The 18,014-nt window shown below is 42.5% G+C and overlaps 2 protein-coding genes across 9 annotated transcripts in view; one reads left to right on the top strand and one right to left on the bottom strand.

Annotated features, from left to right (window-relative positions):
• GPR65 (G protein-coupled receptor 65) overlaps positions 1 to 5,650 on the bottom strand; it is a 146,266-nt gene extending 140,616 nt beyond the window's left edge. For 2 of the 7 annotated variants that reach the window (XM_047080267.1, XM_047080266.1), the window contains exon 1: positions 5,138 to 5,645. In XM_047080267.1, the coding sequence (XP_046936223.1) occupies positions 5,138 to 5,186 (49 nt within the window). In that variant the 5' untranslated portion in view covers positions 5,187 to 5,645. Of the gene's footprint in view, positions 1 to 5,137 lie in introns of all 7 variants that reach the window. The other 5 variants (XM_047080263.1, XM_047080264.1, XM_047080261.1 and 2 more) reach the window with 5 other exon arrangements.
• Positions 5,585 to 18,014, top strand: part of GALC (galactosylceramidase) — a 61,718-nt gene continuing 49,288 nt past the window's right edge. The window contains exons 1-4 of one of the 2 annotated variants that reach the window (XM_047080259.1): positions 5,585 to 5,817; positions 15,162 to 15,230; positions 15,479 to 15,542; positions 17,339 to 17,452. In XM_047080259.1, coding sequence (XP_046936215.1) covers positions 5,623 to 5,817; positions 15,162 to 15,230; positions 15,479 to 15,542; positions 17,339 to 17,452 — 442 coding nt within the window. In that variant the 5' untranslated portion in view covers positions 5,585 to 5,622. The remainder of the gene's footprint in view (positions 5,818 to 15,161; positions 15,231 to 15,478; positions 15,543 to 17,338; positions 17,453 to 18,014) is intronic. The other variant, XM_047080258.1, reaches the window with a different exon arrangement.

Genomic DNA, 18,014 nt, shown 5'->3' on the forward strand with positions numbered 1-18,014 from the left:
TTTTGAAAACTGAATATGAAGAAAGAACATAAACTATTTTATTGATATATTTTACATCAATTACATATTTGATAATATACAGATATTTGGGAATAAATAAAATAGATCATTAAAATGGATCTCACTTGTTTTGTTAATATTTATTTTGAGAGAGAGTGTGTGTGTGTGGGGGGGGGGCAGGGGCAGAGAGAGAGAGAGAGAGAGAGAGAGAGAGAGAGAATCCCAAGCAGGCTCTGCACTGCCAGCTGGAAGCCAACACAGGCCTGGATCCCACAACCGTGAGATCATGACCGAGCTGAAACCAAGAGTCAGATGCTTGACTGACTGAGCCACCCAGTGCCCCAAATTGACTTTTTTTTTTAATGTGGCTACTAGAAAATTTCAAATTACATATGTGCTTTGCCTTATATTTGTTGGACAGCATAGCACTAAATGTTTTAAAAAATCTTTAGAGTGGTGGGAACCTCTGGCACTGTTATTTTCTTCGTGCTTAGGATTTGGGATCAGGTGGATTCTACAATTCTTCCCCTGGCGGCAGTGCAGAAAATGGTACTGACGATCCAAAGAATAGCCATATCACCAGTGGAAACATCGGAGGACAGCAAAACTTCCTGGAGTTCTCTTATTTGAGCAGATCCACTCGGTAACAACGACCAGCGGAAGAACCAGGGGTGGTGAAGTTGAGATGTGCATTTTAAAGCGGGGGAAATGCAGACACAGAGGCTGAGAACTCTTGGATGATTGCCTTTGCTCTGGATTGTAACCTCGAGTGTTAGTCACGGTTCTTTGCTGCGGGCAACAGCACCACCTGTGGCTAACTTGAGCAGAAAATGAAGGACTTAGAAAGCCTTCAGGATGCAACACAGAGTTGCTTGCTGAGGCTGCCCAACCAGGCTTGCGAAAATGGGCCAGAGCCAGAGGACCAGAAAGACCGCTCAGGTCACCGTGCCTGAGCCGTATGTTAGGACGGCACTTTTGATCGTGCTGTTCGGGGCACTCGGGGCTCCTCTGATGAGCCTCTGTGCTGCTGCCTCCACTGGACTCTGACATGGTCTGGGGTGCTTGGCTGTTCATACATCTGTCTAGCTACCCTTACATGATCAAAGTCACAGGCTCAAGGCACTGGCTGAGGGACACTGCAGAGCTCTCGCTGCTGGGGGCAGGAAGAGGGAATCAGCCATATGGGGTATGGGCTTGAATGACTGTCGATAACAAAAATAGGAAAAAAAAAATTCAGAGTAGTATAAAGACATGAATAATCTTTTCCTCCAGAATTGTCTTAGTTTTGTGGAGAGCAGTCAAGTTAAAAGTTATACTGTACTTAAATCTGTACGCTGTTTATGTCATTTATATGATAAACACTTCTGTAGCATGTAGTATATGCTGGTCACTTTTTTTTAAATGTTTAGTTTTGAGAGAGAGAGAGACAGAGGATGAACAAAGAGGGGCAGACAGAGAGGGAGACACAGAATCCGAAGCAGGCTCCAGGCTCTGAGCTGTCAGCACAGAGCCCGAAGTGGGGCTTGAACTCATGAACTGTGAGGTCATGCCCTGAGCTGGAGTCGGAGGCTTAACTCACTGAGACACCTTAGGTGCCCCTATGGTGGTCACTTCTAAGGGCTGTATGAATATTAACTCAGCTAGCCTTCATACCAACTAATTACTATCATCATCTCTATTTATAGATGGGTAAACTGAAGTCCAAAGATGGAAAGTAACTTGGCGAAAATCACACAGCTGGTAGGTGGTAGTAGAGATCTGACACTATGCAGGCTGGGACTCCAGGGCTGATTCTAACCACTATGCCACAGTATAGCTCTTTGCTATGGCAGTTTTTATGAGTTATCCTTAAGAAAATGTTTAGCAAGCAATATATAATTTATTCCACTATGTCGATTCTGTCCTATGAACTATTGTTATTGTCTTCACATACAGTCCCGAATTAAAAGAATTCCTATACATTTTTTACACTGATCAGGGTGATATTATGAAATGCGATCAAGCAACATGTCAAAGTGGAAAAAATCAGATAAACAGCAGATGCTACAGGATAGTTCATGAAGAGAATATACTTCATACTCTTTTATGCCCAGGAGATTCTACATTAAGGAATGTTTCTACTTTCTTTTGTAAATAATCCGTTTTCCTTATCCCCTTATATGATTATTCAGTGACTTTTTTAAAACAAATTTTTGTTTTTTTGGTATCGAGACATTAAGTGATACTTAGACCTCCAAGTTCTACAGGAATTTACCCATGCTTTGTATTAGAACTTGTAAAGTTTCACATTTTACATTTAGAGCTTTATCCATTTGTAGTTTATGTGTGGTATGAAGCACAGATCTCAAATTTGATCGTTTTCCAAATAGTTATCCAGGCGTCTCCATACATATACACATACGTGTTATATACGTTAATATGTGTATAATATGTATATGTGTGTATACATATGTATATGTATTTTGTGTATGTGTGTGTATATATACATATACACACACATACATCTATATATATTTTTTTAAGTTTATTTGAGAGAGCTTGTGAGCCAGGAGGGGCAGAGAAAGAGGGAGAGAGAATCCCAAGCAGGTTCCATGCTGTCAGCACAGAGTCCAACAGGGGGCTCCATCCCGCCAACCATGAGATCATGACCTGAGCCCAAATCAAGGGTCGGATGCTTAACTGACTGAGCCATATGGCCCCTCCATATGTTTTAAAAAGTTCCATCCTTACCCCAGCGATTTGAGGTACCATTTTCACAGTGATTTTTGTTTTTAAATGTTTATTTACTTTTGAAAGAGAAACAGATGCGAGCAGGGGAGGGGCAGAGACAGAGGGAAACACAGAATCCAAAGCAGGCTCCAGGCTCTGAGCTGTCAGCACAGAGGCCAATTTGGAGCTGGAATCCAGGAACCATGAGATAATGACCTGAGCCGAAGTTAGCCGCTTCACCGACTGAGTCATCTGGGCGCCCCCAGTGATTTTTTTTTTTTTTTAAGTTCAATTCAACTAATATATTTTGAGTACCTTCTGAGGTATGGACACTGAATTCAGGAAGTACAGAGAGGGAAAAGACTTGGCCTCTATCCTTCAATATGATGGCTGAATTCAGATTTCTAAAAGTAGAGCCATTTTCTAAGGCGAGACAACAGACTGCTATCAGACTTTATCAATAACCTTTCATTGAAAGGCAAAATCTCTCATCTTTCTCAAGAGACCGTCTGATTTTGATCACATTCGTCACTTTCAAAGAAAGAGATTTTGCTGTGACTCAAGTACAGCTGTGATACTCAAAAACACTGCTCCTTTAGGAGAAAAAGTCTTCACTTTCAAAACTCACCTGAAATTTGAGAACTGAGAACAACACTTCTCCTCTTGTTTATCTCACACTGCAAAAACCACAGGAACAAGGGGGAGCTGAACACATGAACGCTTGTCTGAAAAGTGCTATTTCCCTTTATCTTACCTCTTGAGCACATCTGACTGCTGTGTCCTGAAGCCCAAGAATCTCTCTTCCTTGGCTCAGATTTAATTGCTTTTTTATTAGAAACTCTCTTTTCGAATGGTGTCCTGAATATACATTAGAAATTTGAAACTGGAGATATTTTCTGTGGTAAGGTAAAATTACTTTGGTATATGGACTAATAGGAACTAGTGATATGTCCTAGGGATGAGAACACGTTTTCTGTTAAATATTCTGTGTTTCCTCTTCTACAGATATCACAAAGTATACAAATATTTGTGGTGTGCTCTACTGTGGCTTGCATCCACTGGTTTTCAGATTCTGGCTTAAACTACTGTGTTAGGGGGTGCCTGGGTGGCTCAGTCGGTTAAGCGTCCGACTTTGGCTCAGGTCATGATCTCACGGTTTGTGAGTTCGAGCCCCGCGTTCGGCTCTGTGCTGACAGTTCGGAGCCTGGAGTCTGCTTCTGATTCTGTGTCTCCCTCTCTCTCTGCCCCTCCCCTGCTCACACTCTGTCTCTCTCTGTCTTTCAATAATAAATAAACGTTAAAAAAAAAATTAAAAAAAAAAAACTGTGTTAGATGGGGTGGATCAGAGTGAATTCTGGGAAGGTAAATCTATGGAACCTGGGTAGTTATTGTCTTATATCACAGAATGGATACAGAAGGTACAGTTCAGGCATGTGCTGTATTGGGAAAAGAAGAAATAGAAAAAGAAAAAAGTGGCCCATGTATACAGGACCATATAATTTACCATCCAAGCCAGAATACTTTTTTAAGTTTATCTATTTTGAGAGAGAGGGAGCGAGAGTGAGAGAGGTGGGGGGAGGAACAGAGAGGGATAGAGAGAATCCCTAAGAGGCTCTGCACTGTGAGTGCCAGGCTGGATCTCAGGAACAGAGAGATCATGACCTGATGTGAAATCAAGAGTCAGACCCTTGAACCACTGAGCTCCGTGCCCCCCCCCCCACCTCCGCCCCGGGGCGCCGCAAGCCAGATCACTTTGAGGGTGAAAGGGGCACTATTAACATTTGTTAGAACAATAGAAATAAGCTGGGACCGTCCTTAGTAAACCAAGATAGATCTACAGTAATTTAAGAGAAACAGCAAGCATTGCTATCATGCACTGAGAAAGGACGGATGGCAGAATGGCCTGACAACTGCATTTTTGGGATGGCACAGATGGGAGATTTTTCCTCCTAGTATAATTGTGATCATGGAACTTAAGTTTGTAGTTAAGGGGAAAAACAATCTGATTCCAAATAGGACCCTGAAGATGAAGGCTCACACATCCTATAGTCTTTGGATCTTCCTCTTTGCCATTTTGGGGTCTCCAGGGCTTGTGTAGATACTGAAAACCGATTCCATGGGTATGCAAAAGGCAGATTTGGGATCAGAAATGCTTTCTCTGCAGCCACTCAGTCTCTTCAGTTTGCTTAGATACCAAGAAAATCAGAAATCTCACACTGACGCTGCATGTGGCAGAATCCCAGGACAATTCACAACTTCCCTATCGATTTTGGGTTATCTGCCTGGAACCATGTCAACGGGCTACGTAAGGTACTTGATGAAACTAAACGCCAAATATACGTAATGATTACCAGAATGGAGAACCCTGTCAGCTAACGTTAGCCAAGTGTGCAACGCATTCAGCTCGGATTTACTGAGCGCCTATTACCTTGTATTTCGTTTAATCCCATGTCCCCCGGCGGCTGCTCTTGTTTCATCTTACGCAAAAGGAAACTCAGGCTCAGAAAGCTAAGTGATTCGACCAAGGAGACAGACACCTGAACTAGGACGCAGTGGGGGCTGCAAGCTGGGTCTTCTCTCTTGCTTTGCCATAGATTGGCATGTGGTGGATGTGCCCCGAGATGTTAAGGAAGGTCCAGTTCTCTCGGCTGGCTTTGGACATCCATCTCCCCTGAGCTAACGTGCCCCAGCAGGTGAGGCCGGAAGAGGCGCAGGGAAGTGAGTACACATGAAGGCCACACTCCACAGGGCCTGAGCAGACGACACTCTGGGTCAGCTATCTCACCGCAATCGTCCCCGACGTGTGGCCCTCACTCAAGATGGCGGCGCCGGCGTCAGCAGTCTCCTGCCCTTCTCCATCATGGCGACGACAGGACCCGCCTCCCGAGGCGCCGGAGTCATGTGACCCACACAATGGCTGAGCGCCTACCCCACGCTTCCCGGCAACGCCGAGGGAAAGCCATGACGGCCGCCGCGGGTTCGGCGGGCCGCGCCGCGGTGCCCCTGTTGCTGTGCGCGCTGCTGGTGCCCGGCGGCGCGTACGTGCTGGACGACTCCGACGGGCTGGGCCGGGAGTTCGATGGCATCGGCGCGGTCAGCGGCGGCGGGGTGAGCGGCGGGCGGTGGGATGTGCCAGGCGTTGCCAGGGGGGCGCCCCATAAGCCCCCGCGGCGCAGCCTGGCGTTTCGACGCACTCCCGTCGCGGCCCGGCTGCCGGCGGCCGCACGTCGGCCAGAGGTCCGGGCGCGTGCGGGGTTGGAACCGGCGTCTGCTCGTTTTAGATGAACCTCTATGTAGAGACAGTTTTAATAGACGAGGATCCGGAGATCCACCGAGTGACAGGTGTCGATAGTGACAAGGCTGGGGCTCGCACCATCACCCTCCTACAAGCCTGGGCTCCCTTTGCGGTGGAGAGGGCATTCCTGAGGGTCGCTCCAGAAATGGCCAAGGATCCGGGGAGCATCTCTCTTTCCAAAAGGATGCTTCAATGCGGGTTGGGGAGTCGGACGCCCTGGACCACTAGTGCAGCGGGCAGTTGGCTAACTTCACAGGGGCCAGTGCACAGTATGTTTGTGTTGGGAGGCAAGACAGGTGCCTCAAGGCCTCTTTAGGAAGGTAAGAGGCCAGTCTGAGACTTGTTTTGTTTATAATGCTAGACTATGCTAGTATCAAATGGTAGTCTAGGATTGTTTATTGTTGGGGGCATTGTTTATTGGCAGTGGTCAAGGCCCAAGGTGCGGTGAGTTGCCCGCTGGAAAAGTCGGTGCCTGTGTGTCTCATTAGTGGCTATTTTTGTGTGCAGGGAGGGGGAAGCATTGGGCCAACAGCCAGGGTGGCTTCCCACCTTTAGGATAAGAATCACCTGTTATGGTTGTTAAAATGTACTCCCCATTCTGTAGTTCTGGATTGGGACCTGAGAATCTGCATTTCAACGAATACACCAGTTGATTCTCCTACTAAGTATTGAGAGCCTTTTTTCTTTTAAGTAAATTTAACTTTAGAATAGCTTTAGGCTTGCAGAAAAGTTTCTAAAACAGTACAGATTTCTCAAATACGCTGCAGCCATGTTCTGTTATCAGCATCCCACATTGGTAAAGTACATTTGTTACCACCAGTAGTGATAACATGAAAATCCATACTTTCATATTTTATATTTACTTAGTTGTTTCCTAATGCCCGTTTTCTGTTCCAGGATCCCATCCAGAATACCAGCTGTGTTTAATTGTCATGTCTTAATCCTTTCTTGGCTGTGACAACTGGGATGGGTTCATGTTACCTGGGCATTGCGTAAGACTTATGTGAAGGGAGACGGGGCCATTCCAGCTTTGTGTAAAATTGTGTGGGCATAGCTGGTAATTGTCTGAGATCCCTGGCCTTGCTGACAGGTGGCCTCTTGGCCTGGGAGCTTGCTTTAGTAGCATGATTGTTCTTGGCTCTAAAAATTTCTGTCACATGCCCTTTGTAACCTTTTTCCTGTCTTTGTTTTATCCCCTTCCATTGTACCCCAAATCACAGCTAGAGCTAATTTTATTTGATAATGTTAAGGCCCAACTCTTGAATGGGTTGTTTGTTGGGTTGAGTCAGATGGAGCTTGTATATTCAGATGCAATTCAGAACTAGCTTGATTGCTTGCTTGCTGAATGGATGTTTTGTACTGATCTCAGCTTCCTGATAATCAGTGTAGTGACTGGACTCGCCCTTATGACTGTTACTTTGGTTGTAAGATGTCCTCGGCAATAATCATCAGGAAACTTTGAAAAAAAGGGGGGATGCTATTGACAGATCCTGGCAAGCACGTGGCACACCTGGGCCACACAGCAAGATTGTGGGGAGGGACCCCTGTGTGTTTCAGTCAGTTGAGCTTCCAACTCTTGGTTTTGGCTCATGAACCATGAGATTGAGCCCCTAGTTGGGCCCTGTGTTGACAGCCTGGAGCCTCTTGGGATTTTCTCACTGCCCTTCCCTCTCACGTGTGCATGCGTATGCTCTCTTTCTTGCGTGCTCTCTCTCAGAAATAAATAAGATAAAAAAAAAAAGATTGTGGGGAGGGGGAGAGAGAGAGAGAAAACACCTGGGGTCCTGCTTTTATTGTGGCTCACTCATTGGTGAATTTAAAACTTAAGAGGGGGAATTTAAAGTACAGGAAGAGAAAGAACAAGCAGCCTAAATGGTCAGTTACTGAAGTCAACCAAGATCTTTAATGTTTATTTATTATTGAGAGAGAGAGACAGAGACAGTGTGAGCGGGGAAGGGTCAGAGAGAGAGAGAGAGAATCTGAAGCAGGCTCCAGACTCTGAGCTGTCAGCAAAGAGCCTGACGTGGGACTTGAACTCAGGAGCCATGAGATCATGTCCTGAGCAGAAGTCGGATTCCAACCACCTGAGCTTCAGCCCGAGCCCCTCAACCAAGACCTTTAAATCAAAGAAGGCTGTCCCCATCATGCCCCCATAGCCTGGCTCTTTATCTAGATGTGTGGCCCGCAATGTGTTTATTTGAAATTGCCATCTTTGAGGAGGATGCCCTTAGTCACTTGCATTCCAAAAAAAAAAAAACTGTCAAGGTATACACTACAATCCATCTTGATGCTGAGGCATCGGCGTCAGTGGTAACCCAGGATAGCTGAGATGTTAAAAGTCGGGGGTAGGGCACGTTGTAACCCAGAAAGTACACATCTAAGTAGGATTATAGTAGCACTCCTATAATAATTATACAGACAGTAGTCTGAAATCCAGTCTGTAGCCATTGTCCCAAGCTTAATGGGCCCTCCCCTGAAACCAGGTCAGTGATCCTGGGGCTCTAGAAATGCATTCAAAGATTTGAGTAATAATTGTGAAATATTTAAACATCTTTGGCCATCTTATGTAAGTAGGTTTGTCAAATAGGCTCTTCCAAATATGCTGCATCCCCGCCCGGGAATCTCAGATTGGGCTATTAAAAGTCCCTTAAGTCTGGGTAGCCAAGCCAAGGACTAGCCTTCAGACTTCACTTATAATACCTATAGATTTGGGCCAATTCCTCTCTTCTCAGGGTGCCTGAAATATCCTGAGGCTTTGGCCTCAGGGTACAATTAAAGGTCAAGAAGTGGCCTTCCTTACCTGGTAAGGCTGACAGGAACATTTAAAGACTTTAAAATAGCCATGTAAAACACCTGATGTGACTTCATTACAGTGTAGTTGACAAGGAACTTTGGTTATTCCTGTGACATAACATTCTAAGATAAGAACTAGAATTATAAGTGATAACAGACCAGCATATAGTAAGCCTCTAGGAATTTCATATGATTTCTGGAACACTAACATCAGTCACACATATTCATACAAATTTAACCTAAAGAAGGTTTTCCATTATTTATTTGACAGTGCTTTTCATGTAGTTTAACATAAATAAGCCTAATTAGTTTAACAATCCCTTTTTATAAGGAGAAAGAACAAATCTTTTGAGATTGTTCCAGGATCCCCTGGAAAATCCCAAAGTTAGTTCAAGGTTAAAAAGACTTCATTTAGAATTTGATTCTGGGAAGTTTGTCAGAAATATCAAAAAGGTTTTGAAACACTTGATTACAGGGGCACCTAGGTGGCTCAGTTCATGGAGCATCTGACTCTTAATTTCAGCTCAGGTCACAATCTCACGATTTGGTATATTGAGCCCTGCATCAGGCTTTTCGGACAGTGTGGAGCCTGCTTGGGATTCTCCCTCTCCCTCTCTCTCTGCCCCTCCCCACTTTCTCAAAATAAATAAGCATTTGAAAAAAAGTAATATACTTGATTACATAGGATCATAGATTGTGGTGAAATGTTACTTAGTTATCCATTTAATCAACTTTAACCAAAATTACAAAAGACTTTATAGGCAAATATGAAAGTTACATACTTGTATATAAAAAAAGAAGTTCTTTTAATAGAGAAGACTCATTTTCTTAAGTGATCAAAGGGGTGATAAAGACAAAATGAAGCACAGGAAATTATTTTGATAAAATACAGAATCTTTATTTCCTAGGCAGATTACTTAAAAGGTAAAAACCTTGCATAGTTTTATTAAGAACAGACCAGTAGTCCAAGAAAACAGCACTTTTATTTATTTATTTTTTTAATGTTTATTTAATTTTGAGAGAGACAGTGTGAGCAGGGGAGGGGCAGAAAGAGAGGGAGACACAGAATCTAAAGCAGACTCCAGGCTCTGAGCTGTCAGCACAGAGCCGGACATGGGGCTTGAACTCCTGGACTGTGAAATCATGACCTGAGCTGAAGTTGAATGCTTAACAGACTGAGCCACTCAGGTGCCCACGAGAAAACTGTCCTTTTAGTAGATGAAGGAAAATTAAGCTGTAGTTTTCAGAAGTACACTATTTATTAAAACTTATTTTTAAAAATCTTTATAATTTATTTCATTTTTAGCTAGCTTGCTACACAAGGTAAAATTCTTTCTTCCTCTCTTATTCTCTTTCCTGTGCTTTCTGTATCCATTTAGTTTGTGTATGTTAGGACAAAATTACTTCCATTTGCCTTAACAAAAATGCATCTCCACACTTCATGTCTTTTCTTAGCTAAAATACATGCTACTTTCCTTGCCTAGAGATATTTCCCTTATTTCTTGTACTTTTAGTTACATATATTAGGTAGAATTCTTAATTCTTAGAAACTTTAATTTTTACTGAAAACTAGCAAGTAAGGAATTGTGAACTTTACTAGCCAATATACTCTATACTGGCAAATTAATACATTTCATAATTTCTAGAGGCATATACCTTTTTTTTAAAGTAGCAGTTTTTCATTATACCACAGGACATGTATACTAACAAATCCAAATATCTTTAGCTTCTCTGTTATGAGAAACCAAAAGTAGATAAATCTGTGTTCAATAATAAATGTTTCAGTATTTTATATTTGGCAATGATCTATGTAGTTAATGAATTTCCATCATTGAACTTGCAAAACTCTAAGGTTTCAAGATACCAAAAAGATTAGAGTAACTATTTTTAAGTACACATAGCCATAAAACATAATTGTTGAAAAGTAGATGCCTTGGCAATCAAAGCCGGAGTCAGACATTTGCATTATAAAAAGAAAAAGCACACTATTGGGGCTTACACTGGAATGGATAACCTGGTCTGTAGTTGATCACAGATCTGACCTGCTTTGCCGGTTGGGGTGGGGTGGGGGGACAAACCTTTTACCTAACTCAACTTACTCTTCCTGATTTTTATGCTTTTATTTTCTCATGTTACCACCTTACTGTAAGGTGCTGGCGTGTTTCAGGGTAAACTGGACTAATGGGCCAATGTGTGTGTTCCTTATTACAACCATCCTTCTTTTTACTTTTGGGGTCTAAACCTAAAATAGCCAATATTTCATTAAATGGGGCCCATCTGTCTTAGTATCTTTACTTGTGGCATTAAATCCAGTGTTTAAACTTGCTGAAAAATGGAGACCTTTGGTTATTTTATTAACTCCGTTTAAAATTAGTAAAATGAGGAGAATTGTTTCATAACTCAGAGTAGGATACCCTCCTCCATTCAGTAGTGTCCCTTTGTGTAGTGAGGTGCTCATCTTAGATGCTTAATAAATATTGGCAGATGAAAATGGTCGTAACACGATATTTGCACCCCACTTTAGACTTCTGTATGGAGTCCCTGGTACATAGAACAGTTTGTGGCAGTAGTGTTTGGAATGTTCTCATTTAATATTCAGATCTGATAGGGAAGGCAGTATGGGGCAGTAGTTAAGGGCGTGGGTTTCAGGGGTACCTGGGTGGCTCAGTCAGTTAAGGGTCTGACTTTGGCTCAGGTCATGATCTCGCTGTTCGTGAGTTTGAGTCCCATGTCGGGCTCTGCCCTGACAGCCCTGAGCCTGCTTTGTATTCTCTGTCTCCCTCTCTCACTGCCCATTCCCTGCTTGCACTCTCTGTCTCTCAAAAATAAATAAATATTAAAAAAAAAAAAGTGGGTTTAAGAGCAGATTGTCAGGGGTCTGTTCTGGGCCCTGCCATTCACTGTACAGCCATGGGCAGGCTATTTAATCTCTCAGCGTCTCAGTTTCTTTTCTGGGGAGACTGTGATACCTGGTGGGTGCATTGTGAAGATAGATACAAAGTGTTTGGGATGACATCTGGCATGTGGTTGTTGCGACAGTATCATCTTGTTTGATCAATTAGAAAGGAGGAAGTTATCTTTACATAAAAAACTTGTTTGGGTATAAAATGTCTCAATAAATTGAGAACTTAGCCCGGGTCAGCTATGTGCTAAGGCTTCTTCCTGGGCTGCTTATAAGCAGCTCTAGGGCTTTTTCAGGGTCTGTGGTTGGTAATTTGGTAATTTGTTATTCTTTGATGGTGCATTTCATCATTTGGCTATACTACTCTGACCTGACTATTGCCATTGACCCATCTCTCTTACTCACTTACAACACCTTTGTGTTGAGAATGACACAGGCTTGCAATAGCATAACGATGTGGTGTGTTTGTTTAAAGTTGGCGCTCCCTGTGTTAAGGATAGAAGTGCATAGAGGGCAAAATAACCTCCAAACAAGGGGTTCTGTTTTTAAAATGTTCTTAAATGTTTATTTATTTTTGAGAGAGAAATAGTGTCAATGGGGGAGGGACAGAGAGAGGGAGACACAGAATCTGAAGCAGGCTCCAGGCTCGGAGCTGTCAGCACAGAACCCAGTGCAGGGCTTGAACTCATGGACTGCGAGATCATGACCTGAGCCGAAGTTGCACGCTTCACCTACTGAGCCACTCAGGCGCCCCCCAAAACACACCGTTCTAATGACATGATTCAGGGTGGGAAACATTGTTTACCTCTGATCAAGGATAAGTTATCGTGCATAGACTGTGTTCATTCACTTAAAAAGTACCTACTTTAGTATTTGAGTCTCTGCCATTCTGTAAGAATGGTGAGAACAGTGACTATATTTTTAAAAACAATTTGTATAATGCTGGTCATTTATTGAGAGCTTACTGTGTGCCAGCTACTGTGCTGTGTCCTTTACATATACCTTGTTTTAGCCTTAGAATAGTTGAAGCAGTTCTAAAGAGTAAAAAAGCCTACTTTACAACAGTTTGCCCTTGGTCACATAGCTTCTAAGCGATGTAGTCAGGGTGCAGGCTCCCTCTGACTCAGAGCCTCCCATATTCTGTGGCCTATGCCAGAGCAACAAACAGTACCATAAAAGATGCTAAATAAATGTTTGCCGAACAAGAGAATAAATGGGGATATGAGCTTGAGTAAGGCATAGTCCCTGTCCTCCAGAACTCAGAGGGGAGACAAAGAAGTATGGCAGTGAGTAGGGGGCCGGGGTTAGGAGAGTTAAGGTAGAGATGTAGACCTGAAGCCAGAGACACACCTACATCAAATCAGTGGGGAGGGGTGGAGAGGGGCCTTCCCTGAGGAGGATGAATGGAATTGGCCGAATGAGGGTGTGGAATGCATCCCAGACAGAAGAAAGAGAAGTGGTTTGATCTATCTAGATTGTAGGCATGAGAGTGGTGCTGGGTAAGGTGTCCAGAGTTATGATCCAAATAATTAAAGGATCTGGGTATAAAACTGAGAATTTGAACTTGATCCTGAAAGCTCTTGGTGGAGGGGAGGTCTTGACAGGTTTAAACAGTGTACTTTCGTGGTTAGATTTGCATTTTGGGAAGATTATTCTGGCAGGTAGTGTGGAAGCTAGAATACAGGGAGGCAGACAGGAGGCCCGGAGAACCTTTAGGCTGTTGTAATGATTGAGGACAGCCTGGATAAAGGAAATAGGGTTGAAGTCAGGGGTTGGATTGGAGAGTATTAAGGAGGTCTTGGTGACTGAAGATGGTTGGGAAGTTGGTGAAAGGTAGCCCTGAGTTTATGGTTCTTTACTAAGATAGCAAATGCAGGAGAAGGAACAGACTAAGGGAAAAGCGCTATGTTTGGTTGGGGATGTGTTGAACTTGAAGTGAATAGAGGGTAGCTCCATGGGTCTGCGTCTCAGTGGCAGGGGCTGGGGAGATTGTGGGTGTGAGGGAGATCAATTAAAAGAGCCACTAGAGTGTCAGTGGTAACACACATGAGAGTAGGAAAACAGAACATTGAGTATAAAAGCATCTTGCCCTTGGTGTCAGTGGTTTGAACCTAGAGCCTGTCTGGCTTCTAAGCCTAGGGACATGCCACTATTTCATGTTAAAACTTATTTCTTTCATTCCCCTTATGTATATAGCCCTGAGTTTATGGTTCTTTACTAAGATAGCAAATGCAGGAGAAGGAACAGACTAAGGGAAAAGCGCTATGTTTGGTTGGGGATGTGTTGAACTTGAAGTGAATAGAGGGTAGCTCCATGGGTCTGCGTCTCAGTGGCAGGGGCTGGGGAGATTGTGGGTGTGAGGGAGATCAATTAAAAGAGCCACTAGAGTGTCAGTGGTAACACACATGAGAGTAGGAAAACAGAACATTGAGTATAAAAGCATCTTGCCCTTGGTGTCAGTGGTTTGAACCTAGAGCCTGTCTGGCTTCTAAGCCTAGGGACATGCCACTATTTCATGTTAAAACTTATTTCTTTCATTCCCCTTATGTATATTGCTCCCCAAAAGATACATTATTGGTCCACTACTGGTTTTGTGAGTTCTTTGTTGAAGCAGTCATTGCCCATGGGTTAGATGTGGTCGTGTTCATCCCTGCATCCTCCACCTCTATCTTTCCATACATTCTGATACCAGTCTTGTGTGAGGTTTCCTTAGTATACCTTGGCCTGGGGATCATTGTGTGATCATTCTTTTTTGTGTGTGTGTGAGATCATTCTTAATAGGAGTGCCACTTACAAATCTCCGGTAAAGATGGGAGAGTACTGGTTCCTTTCAGCATTGCTGCTTAATTTCCTGCAAGATGTTGAAGGGAAAGGATTACTTGTTATTCATCCTTTCCATGATCCCAGGGTTGTGGGATCAAGACCTGCACTGGACTCCATGCTGGGGCTGCAGCCTGCTTAAGATTCTCCCTCCCCACCCCCTGACTCTGCCCCTCTGTCCTGCTTGCATGTACTGTCTCATTCTCTTTCTCTCTCTCAAGCAAACAAACAAACAAATAAATAAATGATAGAGAACCTTAGTTTCTAAGTTTCATTTCTTCTAATAATCACTCTCTGAGTTAAGTTCCTCACGACAAATTTGTAATCACGAGGTTCATCATAGAATTAACTTACCTTCCGGCAAACCTGCATCTCAACAGAAGAGAAACATGCCATGGCTTTGAATCTGTGTTTTAGCTGTTGGACAAACAACAGCCTTATTCGCCTAGCGATGGGCAAAATAAAGGCAGGTAAACAAGTAACCTGGGAAATGGCTTTCCTCAGCTCAACTTTGCCCACGAGCTGGCTAAATACGGGCATGCCAGGTGGTGCAGGTTGGCACTATGAAACCTGTTCATGATTGGATTTGTTTTATTCACACTTTTGAATTTCTTTTTTTTTTTTTTTTTTTTTTTTTTTTAGGCAACCTCCCGACTTCTAGTAAATTACCCGGAGCCCTATCGTTCTCAAATATTGGATTATCTCTTTAAGGTAATGAAAAAATAATTATTTAATGGCACCTGTGATATGTTTGAAGCTATGGTGAATTTCAGTGGTAGAATTGGTCACCTTCACATTTCTAGCTTTTAAAAAAAATGGAAAATTACTTTTGGATTAAGTGGCTGTTGATTTGAAGTTGGTCTTCTCATCTGTCAAACCAAAGGCAGTAATTAGTCACTGTCATGTTTTGCCCTTCATGCGGTGAATCACAATGTTAACACTCCTCCTTCTTTCCCCAGCCAAACTTCGGTGCCTCTTTGCATATTCTAAAAGTGGAGATAGGTGGTGATGGGCAGACTACAGGTAGGAGATTTGGGGAATGGGTTTATTTTCCTTCAGCACTTTAATCTCTACCTAACCTTAGGGACTGTGAATCAGAATGTAAACGATATCAACATTTTTGATGTTGATCATTGCTTAGTAGATTCTTATTGTTCCTCTTTTACTCTACTTAAAAAAAATATTATATCAAAATACTCACTTTTCCCATAAAATGGCATTTGGACTTTAGATGGCTTATTTAGTTGAATTAATTGGTAGTAAACAAAACCACAGTTTTTTAAAAGGCTATTTTCACGAGGCAGAGCATAGAGACAGGAGTTTTTATTGAGAATTTAAAAAAAAGAAAGCTTTTACCATAGAAAGCATGTAAAATATTATTGTTATTAGCTTTAAATAAATTTGTGGCAAAAATATGTCATCAGTATTTCAGAGATGCAGCTTTTTTCTCTTTTATTTTTTAATTTTTTTAAATATGTTTATTTATTTTTGAGAGAGAGGGAGAGACAGAGCGTGAGCAGGGGAGGGGCAGAGAGAGGAGACACAGAATCTGAAGCCGGCTCCAGGCTCTGAGCTGTCAGCCCAGAGCCCGAAGCGGGGCTTGAACTCACAAACCGTAAGATCCTGACCTGAGCCAAAGTCGGACGCTCAGCCGACTGAGCCGCCCAGGCGCCCCAGCTTTTTCTCTTTTAAAAACAAAATTATTTTTAGCCACTAAATTTTCAGTCTTCACTGTCACCATTTTGATTGACTTTATGTAGAACATGTAGTCATTTAATGTACAGGAAGAAGAAAATTCTCCCACAGATGATGCAGCTTATTATTTACAGGCCAGATTCCATTGTAGTGAACTTTACAGTATTGTCTCTATACATGTGTTCCTGTTGGTGACTCGGGAGTAACTTTTGTTAAAGAGATATGTCTCTGTGGTGGCATTAGTGTTTAATTAATATTGAAAGAAAAAATGCAAATCTCAAATGAAAGAAACCTCTATAAGGAAAACTTTCCCCAAGTTATTGTAAGAGGACATGCGTTTTATTGTCCACCCTTTGATGCAGAATTGATAATGACTGGCCATCTTCATTTGCTGAAGTGAAATTTTTCAGGTAGTTCTTGTGAATTCTGATGTTTACCTTTAAGAGGCAAGGCCCCACTCCTCGTGAGACCCTTCTTAACAAGGGCAGATGTTTGTGAAATGTGGTGACATATGAGGACAGATACCAGGATATCAGTTATCTACCTTGACACACTATGGAGGTTAGGATAGAATTTTCTTACAGAGGGGTTGTGTAGATGTATACTTATTCCTTTTTTTTTTTTTTTTTTTTCTCAAAGCTCTGTTGTCTTGGTATAACAAGACACGTTATAGGCTCAAGGCCTGGGTGGTGAGAATGGGGCTAAGGAGCTCAAGATTTACATTTAGGATGGAGAAGTTAAAAACTGAGGTGATCTGAACTCAAAGTTGGACATGGGGACTTGAAAACTCCAGACAGACCAGACCAAAAGCCCAGGAAAACATAGTCCTAGGACTCTTCAGTTACATGAGTTGATAACCCTTCTCCTTCTTTTAACCCTGCTTATAATAGAAAGCTGTGGTTTTATTTTTCAAGACCTTTACGATACATAGAATAATGAAAAAAGGTGAAATAATACACTTTGATCATGCATTGTCAAGTTATCTAAGATTATTCTTATTTGCCCATATCAGGATTGGAACCAGAATACACCTTCTCTGAAATGTGTGTGTGTACAGGGGAGAGTGGCCCTAGGAAACACCATTAAAGGGTGGTTTCCTTTCTCTTTTGCTCTCTCCCACGCAGATGGTACTGAACCCTCCCACATGCACTATGCATTAGATGAGAATTATTTCCGAGGATATGAGTGGTGGTTAATGAAGGAAGCTAAGAAGCGGAACCCTAATATTATACTCATGGGTAAGAAGTGAAGTTGCTAATGCTTTTGTAGTCTGTTTAACTTTCAAATTCTGAATTATTCATATGGAGTTACTCTTAATACTGAACGACTAACAATGTTAATACTACCCTTATCCTACCAGCCGCAAAGCCTGTGCCAGGCTTGATCCTTTCTTTGCCTTTATATTTTATGTCTGCTCTTTATATGCAATACCTCTGGAGTAAGGCATTACTCTTCCCATTTTACAGAAGCAGTAGGGGCTTAGAGAGGTTATGCCACTGACTTAGGTCAGATAGTAAATGCCAAATTCAGATATAGAACCTAATTCCGTTCTTGTGATGCTAAACTAATTTCCTCAACAAAATTTCTCATCAAAATTTGTAAAAGGGGGGTACTATTTAGAAAATTGTCAGTAGGCGTTATAGTACATCCCAGCTCTTTGCGAAATTATGCATTACATGCGGTAGTAGGTGCCATTTCTAGAAGACGTACACATAAAGTGTATGTTTTGAACCTCCACAGTGTGGTGGGCACTGTTCTAGGCATTGGGGATACCCAACAATCCAGCCGCTACCTTCTGCC

The sequence above is a fragment of the Lynx rufus genome, unplaced genomic scaffold, assembly GCF_022079265.1.
Source record: "Lynx rufus isolate CCGP_SWC_20201006 ecotype Redwood Valley unplaced genomic scaffold, mLynRuf1.p SCAF_17, whole genome shotgun sequence".
In the NCBI taxonomy this organism is placed as follows: Eukaryota; Metazoa; Chordata; class Mammalia; order Carnivora; family Felidae; genus Lynx; species Lynx rufus.